Source organism: Sphaeramia orbicularis, chromosome 3 (genome assembly GCF_902148855.1).
Source record: "Sphaeramia orbicularis chromosome 3, fSphaOr1.1, whole genome shotgun sequence".
NCBI classification, from domain to species: domain Eukaryota; kingdom Metazoa; phylum Chordata; class Actinopteri; order Kurtiformes; family Apogonidae; genus Sphaeramia; species Sphaeramia orbicularis.
This window is the reverse complement of record NC_043959.1, coordinates 41,415,478-41,431,457: the sequence shown is the minus strand read 5'-3', so window position 1 is coordinate 41,431,457 and position 15,980 is coordinate 41,415,478. Positions and strand designations below refer to the sequence as shown.

Sequence of the window (15,980 nt, the reverse complement as noted above, 5' to 3'; positions counted from 1 at the left end):
AAGGTGTTTTCATTACAGAGATAATGAAAAGATATTCCCATCCTATTTCCACTCCATCTTTGTCCACAGGCTCTGTTTTACTTTCTATTCTTCTGTTTTCTGGTTTCTGTGTTTTATCATGTTCTAGTCATTTATTTTTTCATCAACCCTTTCTGTTTCATTGCTGTACCCTCTGTCCTCTATTTCTAGTTCTTCTAATCTCATCTGCATCTTTTCTCCATTTCGTTTTCACCACCTTTCCTTATTAATTACTCTTCTCCCCTCTTGCCCTCCATTATCCTCCTAATTCTTCTTCACTCATTTCCAGGAAACTGATAATTAAGAAAAACTGTGATTTGAAGAAAAGTCTATTCTTATTCCTTGCACTCGACAATACACAAATGTTTCTAATCCTTCCCTCTTTTTCAGAACATCCCTCCAACTGATGTTATAAGTCAGCACAGAATAGAGGCGGCGATGCTTGAAATGTTGATTTTCTTTCCTATTTACCCCTCTTTTTTTTCTTTTTTTTTTTCCTTAGTTTTATTTTTCTCTGCATCATTAATACCTCCATCTGTTCTCACTGTGACAGATGATTAAAAAGGTATTCCTACGTAAAAATTTAATATACAGTATGTCATCTGCAGCTTGTCAGTTTGAGGTGCTCAGTTTACCATTGTTTGTAGAGAAAATCAGGAATAATTCATTTAAAGTGTCTCTTCATTCACTCATAAAGTCCCTTGAGGCACATTTGCGTTGTTTGTCTATGAGAACTGACTAGACTTGATTTGACATTGGTTTAAGCGTCTGTTATAAACTGCACTAGTCTTCTTTTTGTCCTTTATTTCCTTTGCTTTCTGTTAGAATATACACTGCATCCTGGGTGCTTATGCATGTTTTTTTTTTTTTTTATGTATGTCTGAGTGCCTGTTTGTGTGGGTCTGTGTCTGTGCCAAGTAGTATTCTCCGATAACAGGATTACCATCTTAAGCCTATTCATGGTAAGTGAGCCAGTTGGATGGATAAAGCACTGTAACGTCGACTCTACAAGAAAAGAGGGAGAAGAATTGTAGAAGGCAGGCCTAGTAAGCTGCTGGTGAGTTACTCAGAGGGAATTTGAAGGATCCAAACTGTAAAATACCCCACACGGCAGTAGGGAATAGAGTTTGCAATATCTCACAAGCGAAGAATTGTCTAGTAACTTCATGCCTGTTTACAGTATGTTTATAGTATGTAGTGCAGTTGTTGAGGGGCCTGGTGATATCCACGTTACGTCAACAAATAGAGAACTGAAATCAGTGAATTTCCATCATCATTTTAATTATTAAATCGTTTAATCCTTAACTCATAAAGACCTAAACATCTACCTTTAACCAATGTCTACTGATCTAAACTGTTTAATAACTGTTGATCCACTAATCCTATCAATCCATGTTAATAATTGTTGTAAAATGCAGTTTGTCATCTCTTCATGGTCATCAGATATGACCCATTTGGACGTTCAGAGGCTCCCTAGTGAACATGGAAACACCGTCATCTTCTACAACATTGATTCACCAATAAAACGTATAAAATCAGATCAATGACAGTGGATGGAGACACTGGGTTTATGTTCAGTTAATGATAGATTTGACTGAAAAAGTCACTTTTTTTTCAGTTTTCTCTGTTTCTGATATACAGGGTGGGGAAGCAAAATTTACAATGCACATTTAGTTGTTTTTTCTCAGCAGGCACTACACCAGTTGTTTTGAAACCAAACACATATTGATGTCATAATCATATCTAACACTATTATCCATACCTTTTCAGAAACTTTTGCCCATATGAGTAATCAGGAAAGCAAACGTCAAAGAGTGTGTGATTTGCTGAATGCACTCGTCACACCAAAGGAGATTTCAAAAATAGTTGGAGTGTCCATAAAGACTGTTTATAATGGAAAGAAGAGAATGACTATGAGCAAAACTATTACGAGAAAGTCTGGAAGATACTATTAAAGAAGAATGGGAGAAGTTGTCACCCCAATGTTTGAGGAACACTTGCGCAAGTTTCAGGAAGCGTGTGAAGGCAGTTATTGAGAAAGAAGGAGGACACATAGAATAAAAACATTTTCTATTATGTCAATCTTCTTGTGGCAAATAAATTCTCATGACTTTCAATAAACTAATTGGTCATACACTGTCTTTCACTTCCTGCCTCAAAATATTGTAAATTTTGCCTCCCCACCCTGTAAAAGCCCTCAACGTTAATCTGAATGAATTAAATATAGGAGATACATGATTTTCACTTAACCCAAAAAGACCCAGTGCTACTTTTATGTCAGTTCCCAAATGAAATTTTCTCTATACCTAACCTTCCTTAAGTGACTTATCACTATTTATTTATAATATTATCCTCTTTATTTTGTATTTTATCACTATAAATCAGGTGTTTTCCTATATTTAATTCGCTGATCATGTAGATGTTCATAAAAGCTCAGATTAAAGGCAAGGGTTATTATATAAAAAACAGATAAAACTGATGAAAAACTGACTTTTTCAGTAAAATCTTTCATTAACTGAACATAAACCCAGTGTGTCCATCCACTGTCACTGATCCAACTCCATGGGTTTTACTGATGAATCAATGTTGTAGAAGATGGCGGTGTTTCCACGGTAACTACAGAGCCTCTGAACATCCAAATGGGTCATATCTGAAGACCGTGAAAAGACGAAAAACTATTTTACACCAGTTATTTACATGTATTGATAGGATTAGTGGATCAACAGGTATTAAACAGTTTATATCAGTTGATGGTTTTGGTCGGTGATGGATGTTTGGGTCTTTATGGGTTAAAAATGCAAAATACAGAGGATAATAGGAGCATAAATGGTGATAAATCACTTAAGAAAGGTTAAAAATAGAAAAACAATCATATGGGAACTGCCATAAAAGAAGCACTGGGTCTTTAGGGGTTAATAGATACGATCACAGACTTCATTACAGACTTCATCATCTTTTACAGTTTCCTTCAAGTCAGTTATAGCTCAGTCACAGGAAGAAACATTCCACCTGTCCAGTTCCTTTTGTGCATCATAATAATTCAGGATCCTGTTAAGACAGTCTGTTTGCATTGTTTTTATCATTTTTGACAGCTGCACTGAATAGTGATGACACATTAACATAGAGACGAGGATGTAAACAACCTTCTCCACTTTTTTTTTCTTGGCTAAATGCTAATTCAGTATTAAGGTCTCCCATGTTGTGTTGTACGATGTTGACAGTTTCAAGTTTAGACAGCAGGGCAAAAGGGTCCGACAGCCATTGGACCATGTCTGCTAGATCCTGTTGTGATGTGTCACTCTGAAGAGAAGTGAGAGGCTGAGAGACGGCTGAGGAGAGGGAGAGGAACTGTGTCTGAGTGTGTGAAGAAGAGGCAGGATAGATGAGAAATGTTAAAGAAGCACAACTTCAACTTGAGACATAATGGCAGAGGAAATCAGAAAGTAAGACAGGGACAGACAACCAGAAAAGAAAAGAGAGGGAAAAGATGGAGGCAGCCACTCACAAGCATACAACAAGAACACACATGCAGAGGTGTAAGAAACATGGTTGGACAGACAGACAGCTTCAGGCCCCCGATCTGTCAGAACAGTTGACACACATTAGCCATCTTCCTCCTCACCGAGAAAAACATACATTTCACCTCTTCTCTTCTCTTCTCTTCTCTTCTCTTCTCTTCTCTTCTCTTCTCTTCTCTTCTCTTCTCTTCTCTTACTAACATTATATCAATTTTGAAGAAATTCACACATACAGGGTGGGGAAGCAAAATTTACAGTATTTTGAGGCAGGGATTGAAAGACAGTGTATGACCAGTTAGTTTATTGAAAGTCATGAGAATTTATTTGCCACAAGAAAATTTACATAATAGAAAATGTTTTTATTCTATGTGTCCTCCTTCTTTCTCAATAACTGCCTTCACACGCTTCCTGAAATTTGCGCAAGTGTTCCTCAAATATTCGGGTGACAACTTCTCCCATTCTTCTTTAATAGTATCTTCCAGACTTTCTCGTAATAGTTTTGCTCATAGTCATTCTCTTCTTTCCATTATAAACAGTCTTTATGGACACTCCAACTATTTTTGAAATCTCCTTTGGTGTGACGAGTGCATTCAGCAAATCACACACTCTTTGACGTTTGCTTTCCTGATTACTCATATGGGCAAAAGTTTCTGAAAAGGTATGGATAATAGTGTTAGGTATGATTATGACATCAATATATGTTTGGTTTCAAAACAATTGACGTAGTGCCTGCTGAGAAAAAGCAACTAAATGTTCATTGTAAATTTTGCTTCCCCACCCTGTATTACAGTTTTCCTAATCACGCATTTTATGAAACATGTAACTGTACACAAAATTGTTCACTTTTTTTGGGAAAATCCACCAATTTCCTCAAAACCATTTTACCTCCACCCAAAATCAGACCACACATAGTCAATTACTGTAGCATGTAGACACTATAGAGCAGTCATTACACACTACACCAGTGGTCCCCAACCTTTTTTGTATTACAGACCGGTTTCATGCATGAAAATTTTCCGCGGACTGGTAAGAGGTGCGGGGGTTCCAGTAACAAAAACCTTTGTCAGTTCAGAGCATGTGATCTGAAACACTTCCACTGTATATCAGACAATTCCAATGATTCTACAGTAGAATATCAACTCACCCTAATGCAGAATTGGTCGGAACCCTGGACTTGTTTCCCTGCAACTAGACAGTCCCATCTGGGGCTGATGATCCAGTCTACTACTTGGTAATTCATCATCGCAGAAAACCCAGACACACAAAGATATGAGGTTGGAAAGGGAAGAAGGACTTTCGGGGCTTTTGTGGTGATATCCGCATATTCTGCTTTGACTTTAATCCAGAATGCACAGAGGTTTGAAGTTGTCTCAAACATGGATTGAAGTGCCGGAGCAGTTTGGAGGCACTTGTTTGTCACCTGCTGGGATGAACCTGTAACTGAGGCAGGAATCCTGATATTTTCTTCTAAATGCAGCTTTCTGTTTGCAGGCAGTCTGTGACCCTTCTGCAGCCTCATCGTTTCCTCGTTTCTGCCTGAAAAAGTTCTCCAGTGAATTTTGTTTTTTGGCTCATTTCTTTAGCTTGTGTTACTACTGAGTCATAAAACGATGCACCTGATTTTAGCGGTTGTGAGGCGAGGGCGGAAATGGTCGCTTTTCAAAATAAAATCTCCAGAAGACTAATGGAAAAAATTGCTTTAATATTAACAACAATTTTTTTTTCTTTGCGACCCGGTCGGTACCAAATGATCCACGGACTGGTATCGGTCCGGGGACCGGGGGTTGGAGACCACTGCACTACACAGTAAAATATAAAGCACTGAATGTAGTGCATGTAAAACATAATGTCTGTTGTATGTTGTAACTACATTTAGCATTTCATCAAAGACCAAAGAAAATTAAATCACATTGTTTGTTTGTTTGTTTATTTATTTTGAATATGACATTAAAACCAAACCACAAAAAGATGTATATAAAAAGAAAGGAAAACATTCGAAAAGGAGCGGGATGAAGTTTCATTTATAATCTCCTACCCCCTTACCCCATCCTTCTACTTATCCTAAATTCCTATGTTAGATCCCATAAGTGACTCAAAAATCCTACACCTATCAGACTAAACTCTGACTAAGCACAGAACACAAAAAGGCTGTACATATCAAGGGTAGATTGTCCATTTTGCAACAGCATTTCACATCGAAATAAACTCTGTCCCTTTCATAGCAGTAATAATACCCATATCGAAACAAAAATAAACTTAAGGTAAGGTAAGGTAAGGTAAGGTAAGGTAAGGTAAGGTAAGGTAAGGTAAGGTAAGATAAGATAAGATAAGATAAGATAAGATAAGATAAGATAAGATAAGATAAGATAAGATAAGATAAGATAAGATAAGATAAGATAAGATAAGATAAGTCTTTATTAGTCCCACAAGGGGAAATTCCAGGTTTACATCAGCAAAAGTACAAGCACACAAGACCAAAACTCTGTCCATTTCATAACAATTAAACATTGCTGTAAAACATTCTATCTGTATCTCTCTTTTCTCATTCTATCTCAGCATCATTTCTTTGTGCTACGTATAGACAGAGGACGTCGACTAAGGCATGTTGGCCAGATCGAACCCTGCCTCATCGACCACAATTAATTCATGGGATCTTTCCATGTACTCCAGTCCACAGTAACAGTAAACTGGTACTAGTTTGTACTGCAGGCATCAGCATACAAAGTGTCTGAGTGTACACTCACTGGCACAGACTGGACCTATAACTCTTTCAGCCCTTCTGAATTGCTTTCAAAGGGCACAGTGTACACCAGCTTCATGTAAATCCTGTGAATGATAGAAAGGCTGAGACTGTTGAGTTCATTGACATTGTCTTGAACAACTCTATATTTCTGCATTTGCTGTATTACCATGTAAAACACGTGTTCAGTTCTTAGTCATTGTATTAATGCTGTGTTTGTGTTGAACCTTTGCAGCTCATGTGCATCACAGTAAGGAGTGTGTTTTTGTGAGTGAGAATGTGTTGTAGAGCTTTGCAAAAAGTGTGCTACAGACTTGCAAATTGTGTCTAACTATACAAACCAGCTTAAGGTTGTGCCAAAAGACTGACGGATTTGATAAATGGGTTTATGCTCCTGAATATTGAGTTCAGAGAATGGGGTTTAGGGTTTTAGCAGTTCAGAACCATTGTAATCACTTTTTTTTTTTTTTATTTCGACGTGGATCATATCATCACAACACCTTCCCTGGCTGTCTCGGTTGCCTATATCCATGATAACACTGATTTTTATGCAGAAAACTCAGGTTGAATTTCCTGTGAAAATCCTTCTGCCTGCTCCTGAATGCCTCAGTGCCTTTCTCCTGCTCTGGTACAGCTGCAACACTGTACAACCCCAGCCACCATTTGAATAGTAGCTACTGTGACCGGTTCCTACTGCAACACAGACTCCAAGTCAAACCAGCCTGCACATGATGACGTGCACAATACAGCACACCTTTAATCCTGGGATCTGTTACTGGTTTATACTGTATATATTTATGAGGTGCACATGGATGAATCCAGCAAAATTCAATACTACTGCAGGGTAATAAAACGTGCCTTGTCTTTACAAAGGTTATACTGTTCAGTTTTATTGATGCTGTGTCATAGATGTGCTATTTCTGCAGTCATTTAGGAGCCTGTAGGACTGATCACTTTCAACAATAACTGGTGTTTTTAAGCTTTATAAATGTAAGTTTCATTGCGGGGTTGTTGTATTGTGTTGTACTGTTTTTTGTCATGTGTACATGCAAACCCAGAAATATGCTACAACCAAAAATACATTTCATATGAGTATATGCAAGTAAAGGTAAATTTTTTCAGCTGAAATTATATTTGTATTTGCATTTAATTATTTGTATGAGCAGTTTTAGGCACTGATAGCATTTGGTTAGCGTAGAGGAAATATAACAGAGCTTGGTTTAATACAGAAAAACTGAAGACTGATGGTTTATTAGGTAATATTTAAACCAAGCCACGATCTTTTCCTAACCTTATCCGATGCTGTTTTATTACCTAAACATGCATGATTCAGAATGCCAACTCCATTCTCCATTTAAGTGTCTATGAGTTCTATGAAAAGCATTATACAAATAAAACATATTATTATTATTATTATTATTATTATTATTATTATTATTATTATTATTAATGTGCAGTTGTGTGTCAGCTATTATTCCCAGGGCTGCCCATATCTGATAAAGCGATACCTGTGTATCTGCATTACAAATTGCAATTTTACTGTAACTGGAGAAGCTTTCTTTAAACTGCTGTTAACAACTTTGATAGGCTCATCATGTTTGGTTGACCAAGCCACTGTCTGTTGATTCACATTTAACAAGAATGAACTGACACTATATTAAACTAAACACCCATTTGTGCATTTGAACCTTAAATCTTAACTGAAATCATGACAATAAGAATGGAAGTTTGTTAACACTACTTTATATCACGCAATAGAAAGTAGCGTTCCCATCAAACATGTTCACTTTCATGTTCTCATAGAACATCAGGGTAAATAAGGGAATGTTTCAGCAGTATGAGGGTATTCATGTTATTATTTTTGGGCAGAATGTATGGAGTGATTTCACTATCAAAAGTAGGAGGGCACAATTTACATAGAAACGAGCGTAAAAACTGCAGAAAATGTGAGGCTTTTAGTCCGTCAGCTAGCAAATATTGCTTATGTACAATGAATGTGACAAAAGGACCCTCTTTTTAAATGATTATTATTTAAATTGGCTAACACTGCTATTTTAGTGAGGCATTAAGTGGTATTTGTCTAAATACTTAACTGTGTTAACCAGCAACAATCAGCAGTCAAGTGACAAGTCATTGTACTGGCTGCTAAAAGACTAAAAGCCTCACATTTTCTCCAGGTGCCATGGTTCCACGTAGTGCTCATCCTCCAAATGTAGATTCTGGCTAAGACACACCGTTGAACCCAGGTCCCAGGTAGCGGTCGTTGATCGTCTAATCGAGTCTTAATCCGTGACGTCATTCCCAGTAAAATTGGAAGCAAGTGTAGCTCAGTGAATAATCGAGAGCGGGGAGAACGTAAAACTGAGAGCAAGTAGAGAACAGAAGCGAGCGTGGAAATCAGAAAGTGAGAGATGATTTTACAAATATGAGTGAGCATTTTAATTGTGGGCACCCTCTCACTTTTTTTTAAGTGTCCACAATAATTATTTTACTCCCCCCGATGTTATTTTTACCTCTTAAGTTTCAGTTTTTATCCTTGTTTCTATGTAAGTTGTGCCCTCTTACTTTTGATATTGAAATCACTCCATTAAAATAGTAGTACAGTCTTTAGTAGGTCTGTAACGGTACACAAAATTTTCGGTAAATGTTCGGTACGTTTTTGGTTTTGAAAGCCACGTTTTTTTTTTTTGTTTTTTTTTTTCGGTTCAGTACGGGGAAGAAAGAAAACCCCTCAAAATGTCTTTAATGCAACATTTTTCCTACAATTTTTGGAAACAATAGAATATAGAAAAACAGAAATAATATAATTCTGCTGCTAAAATAAATTATTCATATTACTAAATGTATTTTAAACATTAGTATTGCACTTTTCCCTGACAGGTAGTTTTGAACAAACAACAAAAATCAAATCATAGTTCTGTCAGTTCACATTCTGCATAAAAAAAACAGCAAAAAAAATTCCACATGAAGTGCAACATTAACAAAAGAGCAAACTCATATTCTCTTTTAATAAACTGTTGAGTAACGCTGACAACAAAATTAGCCAAATTATTTATTTTAGGACAGCTGACAAACTGTTTAGGCCACTTTGTGTACTTGTGTGTGTGTGTGTGTGTGTGTGTGCAGGGTGCAATTTGTCAAAAAGCAGGGGGGGGGGGGGGGGGGGGGGCAGTATATACCTGGGGGTGCGGTCCATAACTAATGTAACTAATGCTGGTGTGAAACTTTTCATACTTTCAGTGTCCACCTCCTGGGTTCTATTCCTCTGTTATACAGTGTGCGTGAAAGAGAGAGAGAGAGAGAGAGAGAGAGAGAGAGAGAGAGAGAGAGAGAGAGAGAGAGAGAGAGAGAGAAAAACAGACAGACAGAGCTAGTGTAAGTGTTTTACAACTACTGTAGTTCACAGGCGGCAACAGACTTATTAACGTCTCTTTCCTCATTGTTGTTTTTCACCTGAATCCGTAGTGATCCCAAACAGGACTGTAATGATGGCGGAGGGTCTTCAATCTCTTCCTTCCAGGTTGACATCATATTTGTTTGTTTTTTTTTAACCTTATATCAGCTTCTATTTCATATTTCGGGTCAATGTGCGCTCCTTCAATATGTCCATGTGGAACTTGCGCGGATTTAAAGTTCCGCATTGGACAACGTCTTTCGTTCCTTTTTCTTTTGCTCAACATACTGTGACGTTTTGGTACAACTGTGTACCGAACCGAACAGGTGCATACCGAAATGGTTCGGTTCGGTACGTGTACCGTTACAGGCCTAGTACTTAGCAATGTTACCTCACAGCAATAAGGTTCAGGGTGCAGTCCCAGTGCCACTGTCCAAAAACATGTACCTTAATAGGTTAATTGTTCAGTCTAAATCACCCATAGATGTGAATATGAGAGTGAATAGTTTGTATTTGTCAGCCCTGCGATCTGTTGATAGTTGGGATCCCTGCAACCCTCGGAAAATGAATGAATGGTTACAATCTTGTAGAAAATACAATGCAAAGGATGGAATAAATGTTCTGCAAAAGGGAATCGTTATAAGCGATAATTATACAGTATGTGGCCACTAATGAAAACTTAATCTCCCACTGGCTTTAGTCAGTATTTGTCGGTGCACCTCCCAATAATCATAGCATGAATACAGACTAAGAGCACTACTCTCCCGTCCTCCTTAAAAACACAAAGTGGTGCCTACTTTACGTCTACTGTATTCTGACAAGGCTAAAGCTGTTCTTCATTCCTCTGTACTGTTTCTGTTCTTATGTTGAAATATCCGTGTCCCAGACAGTATCCTGCTCCCCAAGTGAATACAGACACACAGAACAAAACCTGCTACATTTTATGTCAAGCTGCATCCCAGGGGATCCCAAACATTCCTTTCATATTACACTCTCTACTAAATGTAAGACCTATTACAAAAGACACTGACTCAACAAATGCATCTTCATGTCCCAGCATTTGCAAGATGTGTGTGGGGAAGGTCTTGGCAGAATATGTGTGGTTCATTTTTGTGTCTTAAATGGATGTGTGCTCAGACACAGTATCTGACGACAAGTGACTGTTTGGCTTTCAAGTACTTTGTAAAGCAATAAAGGAGGGGGAAGAGAAAATTGCTCAGACAGGGAGAGGATGAGGGAGAGAAAAATGGCCAGAAGAGATATCCAGAGCAATCCAACGGGACCTGAGTGGATAAAAAGAGTAGCGTCACACGTCTATTCAAGGAAGAGAGAAAAAAGGGGTGTGGAGGGAGGGAGTGAAGGAGGTCACAGAAAAGGAGCGCAGGTGATGGTTTTAAGCTGCTGGTGACACAGGCAGATAAAGGCTCCTCTGCTGCCAGGCTGTCATCTGCATCGCATACAATATCCCCTTTATTCACAATATCACCTCATGCTATTTTGCTTCATCTGCCTCCCTGGTGTAGCAACTCCCAGTGTGATGCGCTTTTTCTCTCCCCATCATACAGCTGCCAGCGATACCGTATATATATCATTCCCTCTTATTCTGTTTTTCACACACTCACTTGTAGAAAAAAAGTCTTTATACACCTTTTTTCCTCGTACACATACCCGCTCCTTACCTACTGTATTCTTCACCACCCATACTTTCCCCACACTATTTCTCTCCCACTTTGCTTGCATTTTACCCCAGGATCGCCTTATCTAACAATATCTGCGGTAGTGTTATTCTAAGATCATATGCTACCCCCCTCCCCAGTGACTTTCCATAATCTTTTAAGTGCAAGTCATCATCCTGATTTTTTGCACAGTCGTGGTTTTTACAAACAAGACAATTCCTTTATATACCCACAATGCAAACATGCTGTTCGTGCTTTGCTTCTACTGAAATCTAGTATTTTTCTTCCTCTGTTCCAATCCCCAATTACATAATCTTGTCATTTAAACTCCTTTAAAGTCAAGTCTAATCTTAATGTTCCTGAACTGTAATCCTATGAATAACTCTAAAACGCTCCTCTCCCAAAGCTCGAACAAATACAATGTCCATAATTTGTAAGATTTTCACTCATCTGTTAATCCTTACATAGAAAGGATAAGAGCAGAGATGCTCACTTTCTCTCTCACTCACAAAGATACACACAATGACACACACATATGCACTCACACACACACATGCAAGCAAACTGGAGTCACTAAACCATGGAAAGACAGGATTCGGTTCATTGCTCACCTTGGCTGGTTTGATCAATGGCAGTCTGCCTCCTCCAAATCCCTCCCACAAACAGAGCTGAATAAACAGGCACAGAGCATTTACACAGGCCCTGATAATCCGCTAATCCATATAACCTGCTTTCTCACCGAAATACACACACACACTCTCTCACACATACATACGCGCAAGAGTGAATATTATGCCGATAACCCGGTGTATCCTGTGTACATAACCGGGACCACGAGCACACAAGTGTCCATGAAAGCAGAAAATGCACACTTCTACACACAAACATTTGCATAAACGCATACACACACTCACGCACAAGCCATATCAGTGACTTTCCCCCATTATCCTCCCTGACCTCCTCGGCAGGACATGGTTGATAGTCTTGTCGAGGTTGATAACAGACAGAAGGGTTAATAGGGATTAATGGACTGCACACACACATGCACACACACAGATGAAAGTGCGAATAACATCCCAATGCTGATGAGTTTACAGGCTTTCATGTATCTGAAATGTGTGTGTATATTTGTAGATTTGATTAATCGAGTAAAAGTATCATGTATCTGTCTGCTGCACAGCATTCCTACGGCTTGATGGGATAATTGAACCGTGAAAAAGCCATATAGAGTTTGTCAAAACTCTTAATGGTCTGAGTTTAGCATCATAGACATGATGCGCTTAGTGTCATTAAGTTCCACTCTGTGATGCAGAGAGATTTTATCACTTAGAAAAAATGGGTAACTGCATTTCTAATTTTGATCTGGCAATTTAATGACCTGCCCAATGAAACTAAGACTCTCCCCGTCTGTCTCACAGACTCCCTCATTTTCTTTTTGTTTCTTAATTTGTAGAAACCAAAGTCATGTATTTCTACAGCTCAGGCCCTCTTAAACAGGCATGTTTTTATTAGGAGTTTTAACAGAAGACGTAAGGGGCCAGACCCACAAAAGGATTGCTCAGCTTTTGCAAGCATAAATCTGATCAAAATGAGACAAAAATATAGCATGGAATTCACAAAGCACTCTTAAAAAGGTGAAATTCCCTCTAAGCTGGAATGGCAGACAGACAGCATCAATATTACACCTGTGTCATTTGTATGAATATTCATGCATTCTGCACAAAATCATCTTGTTTCAATTCAAAACCATCTCACTGATCACAGACCAGCAGAAATTATGAGATGCAGTTGGGCTGGTGCAGTTAACATCTGCAAATAGCTGGTGTTAGCGACACACAAGCTCAGCTCTGAATCATTGTCTGTACATCTGTTTCTCCAAAAGTTGGTGAGGATTGAATGATTGAATGTTTAATGATGTCAAGTGTAAAATCTTCTGTGAGATATTTGAGAAATCATGTCCTTAAAGCAGCGTATGACTTTGTCACCAATTTTTCATCAAATCTCTAAAACCCGAGTGATAGTCTAAGTATTATGAATCTGTTAGTCTTTCCATGCTCACACACCTGAATCTCTTCCCTCAAGGTGAAAAACTTCGAAGTGTACTCCATCACAAGCAGTCTGTTTGTTTACATACCAAACCGTCACCCGGGCCTTTTCAGAGTTCCACGCAGCAGCAGCAACAAGCAATGAAGCTGTTTCCGTGTTTGTTGCTGCTACATCCATAGTGCGGCTGCATGGAATTCCCATTCCCACAATGCACTTTGCAACAAAATTTGTGAAAAGGCTCGAGTGATATATGGGTTTGGTATGTAAACAAGCAGACTGCTTGTGATAGAGTACACTTGGAAATTCTTCACCGTAAGGGAAGTGATTCAGGTGCATAATCACAGAAAGACTAATGGATTCGTGATACTTAGGCTGTCACTTGGGTTTTAGAGATTTGATGAAAAATTGGTGACGAATGTCATACGCTGTTTTAAGCATGTTATTTCAGTGTTGTGTTTACTTAAATATAAAAAGCGCTGGCAGAGGTCATACCGTCTTACTACGATCAGTTCACCTTATTATCCCAGAGTGTAACAGTTGGAGAGCACACAACACTGACTGTCAGATTGTAACTGATCTGGTGTTAATGACGTTGTGTGTTTAAATGCAAGGAGTAATTGCACATAGGAGCAAAATTTTATGGGTGTGTTTGCACCGGCACATAATTATCACAAAATCTTTTCTGAATAGCTCCTTAAAATGTAACAGATTGCAGGCACTAACACTGCGCAAGTAGTGGGTGCGATCTAGTCTTTGTGGATTTAGCTCCTTCTATTTTTAAACAGACTTTTGTAAATTTGTTAGTTTGTCAGTGAAGTACAGGGGTTGGACAAAATAATGGAAACACCTTAAAGAATCAACAAAATATAATTTAATATGGTGTAGGTCCGCCTTTTGCGGCAATTACAGCCTCAATTCTCTGAGCTATTGATTCATTCAACTTGTGAATTGTTTCCAAAGGAATTTTAAGCCATTCTTCAGTTAGAATACCCTCCAACTCTTTTAGAGACGATGGCGGTGGAAATCGACGTCTAACTTGAATCTCTAAAACTGACCATAAATGCTCAATAATGTTGAGGTCTGGGGACTGTGCCGGCCATACGAGATGCTCAACTTCATTAGAATGTTCCTCATGCCATTCTTTAACAATTCTAGCTGTATGGATTGGGGCATTATCATCTTGAGGTGAAGGCGTTTCCATTATTTTGTCCAACCCCTGTACAATTCTTCAGAGAACTGGTGTCCACTTGAATGTATAAAAGCAAATATATGAACAAGAGGAAGAAGTTTTAGATCAGTAAGGTTCCATAAAACTAACATTCCTCCCAGATGTTGGTTTTTTCCTCTTTTTGACCTTCACTTATTTAATTCTCTATTTTTACTTAATGTATAATCCAGATCAGAGAACTGAAACTCTCATTTATCCAGGTTAAAATATGTTGTTGTTTTTTTTAAATCACTACAATATGTGATTTCTCTTACACTGAGGGGACTGCGATTGTGATTTGTGTGTGAGGAAAAAAAAAAAAAAAAAAAAAAAAAAAAAAATATATATATATATATATATATATATATATATACATCTGTATGTAGTATTTTTTCAATAAATACTTGTCTTTTACTTCATTCTTTTTCAGTTCTCTCCTTTTGGGCTCATCATGTCCTTGAAAACACCTTGATTTCACTGACAGCATCTTTGTCAACTACTATTTCCCCCTCTCTGTCTTCAGGTACGCTGGACAAAGACGGCAGGCAGTGCATCAGACAAGTTCCAGGAAACATCCATCTACAATGAGACACTGCGCATCGAGGGCATCCAGAGGGTGCAGGGGGGTCGCTACTACTGCAAGGCCGACAACGGGGTGGGGGTGGCTGCCATCAAGTCCATCCGCGTAGATGTGCAGTGTAAGTGGGCAGGGAGAAAGCGGACAAAACAAACTCCTTCCACTTCTAGACCACAGCTGACTATCACTACTGCTATTCCCACTGATAGAGAAGATCAAGATGGTGAGAGGAAAGATTGTAGAAGGAAAGATGAAAGACAGATTGGATGGATGATGAGATTTCAGGTGGGAATGGCTTCCAGGAGTATCTGATGACTTATGGTGGAGAGGATGAAAAGCATGGTTGGGGGATTAGGAGGGAAGAGGATAGATCAAATAGAATTGTAGTATTTGGGAAGGGTATAGATAAGAAGGTGCAATGCATTAAAAGCTAAAATCGCAATTTCATTTCCCACTGCTTAAAAATGAGTAACTTTAGCAAATGGAAAATTAGATTTTTTTTTTTATTTCAACAATATGGATGATCAGAGACAGTTTAGTCAGATACTCCTGGAAAATAGTTAAGTCTGTGGAACATATTAAGAGTTTTATAACAGTTAGTCCAGGTGGTACGGGCTCCCTAACCCACTGTTTCTCAACTAATCCCTGTCCATACCAAATAGGGATGGGCATCATAAATAAAGCTATAAATACTGTGGTGTGTGGCAGAATTCTATGCTACGTACCTATCCCTAATAAACAAATAAACACTAAATAAAATAAATGAATTCATCAATGAAATTAAGAAAAGCAAATCACTAATAA

General features: G+C 38.3%; 1 protein-coding gene across 2 annotated transcripts in view; it reads left to right on the top strand.

Moving 5' to 3' along the window:
- mdga1 (MAM domain containing glycosylphosphatidylinositol anchor 1) overlaps positions 1 to 15,980 on the top strand; it is a 245,884-nt gene that overhangs the window by 84,790 nt on the left and 145,114 nt on the right. For both annotated transcript variants that reach the window (XM_030123136.1, XM_030123127.1), the window contains exon 4: positions 15,123 to 15,297. In XM_030123136.1, the coding sequence (XP_029978996.1) occupies positions 15,123 to 15,297 (175 nt within the window). The remainder of the gene's footprint in view (positions 1 to 15,122; positions 15,298 to 15,980) is intronic.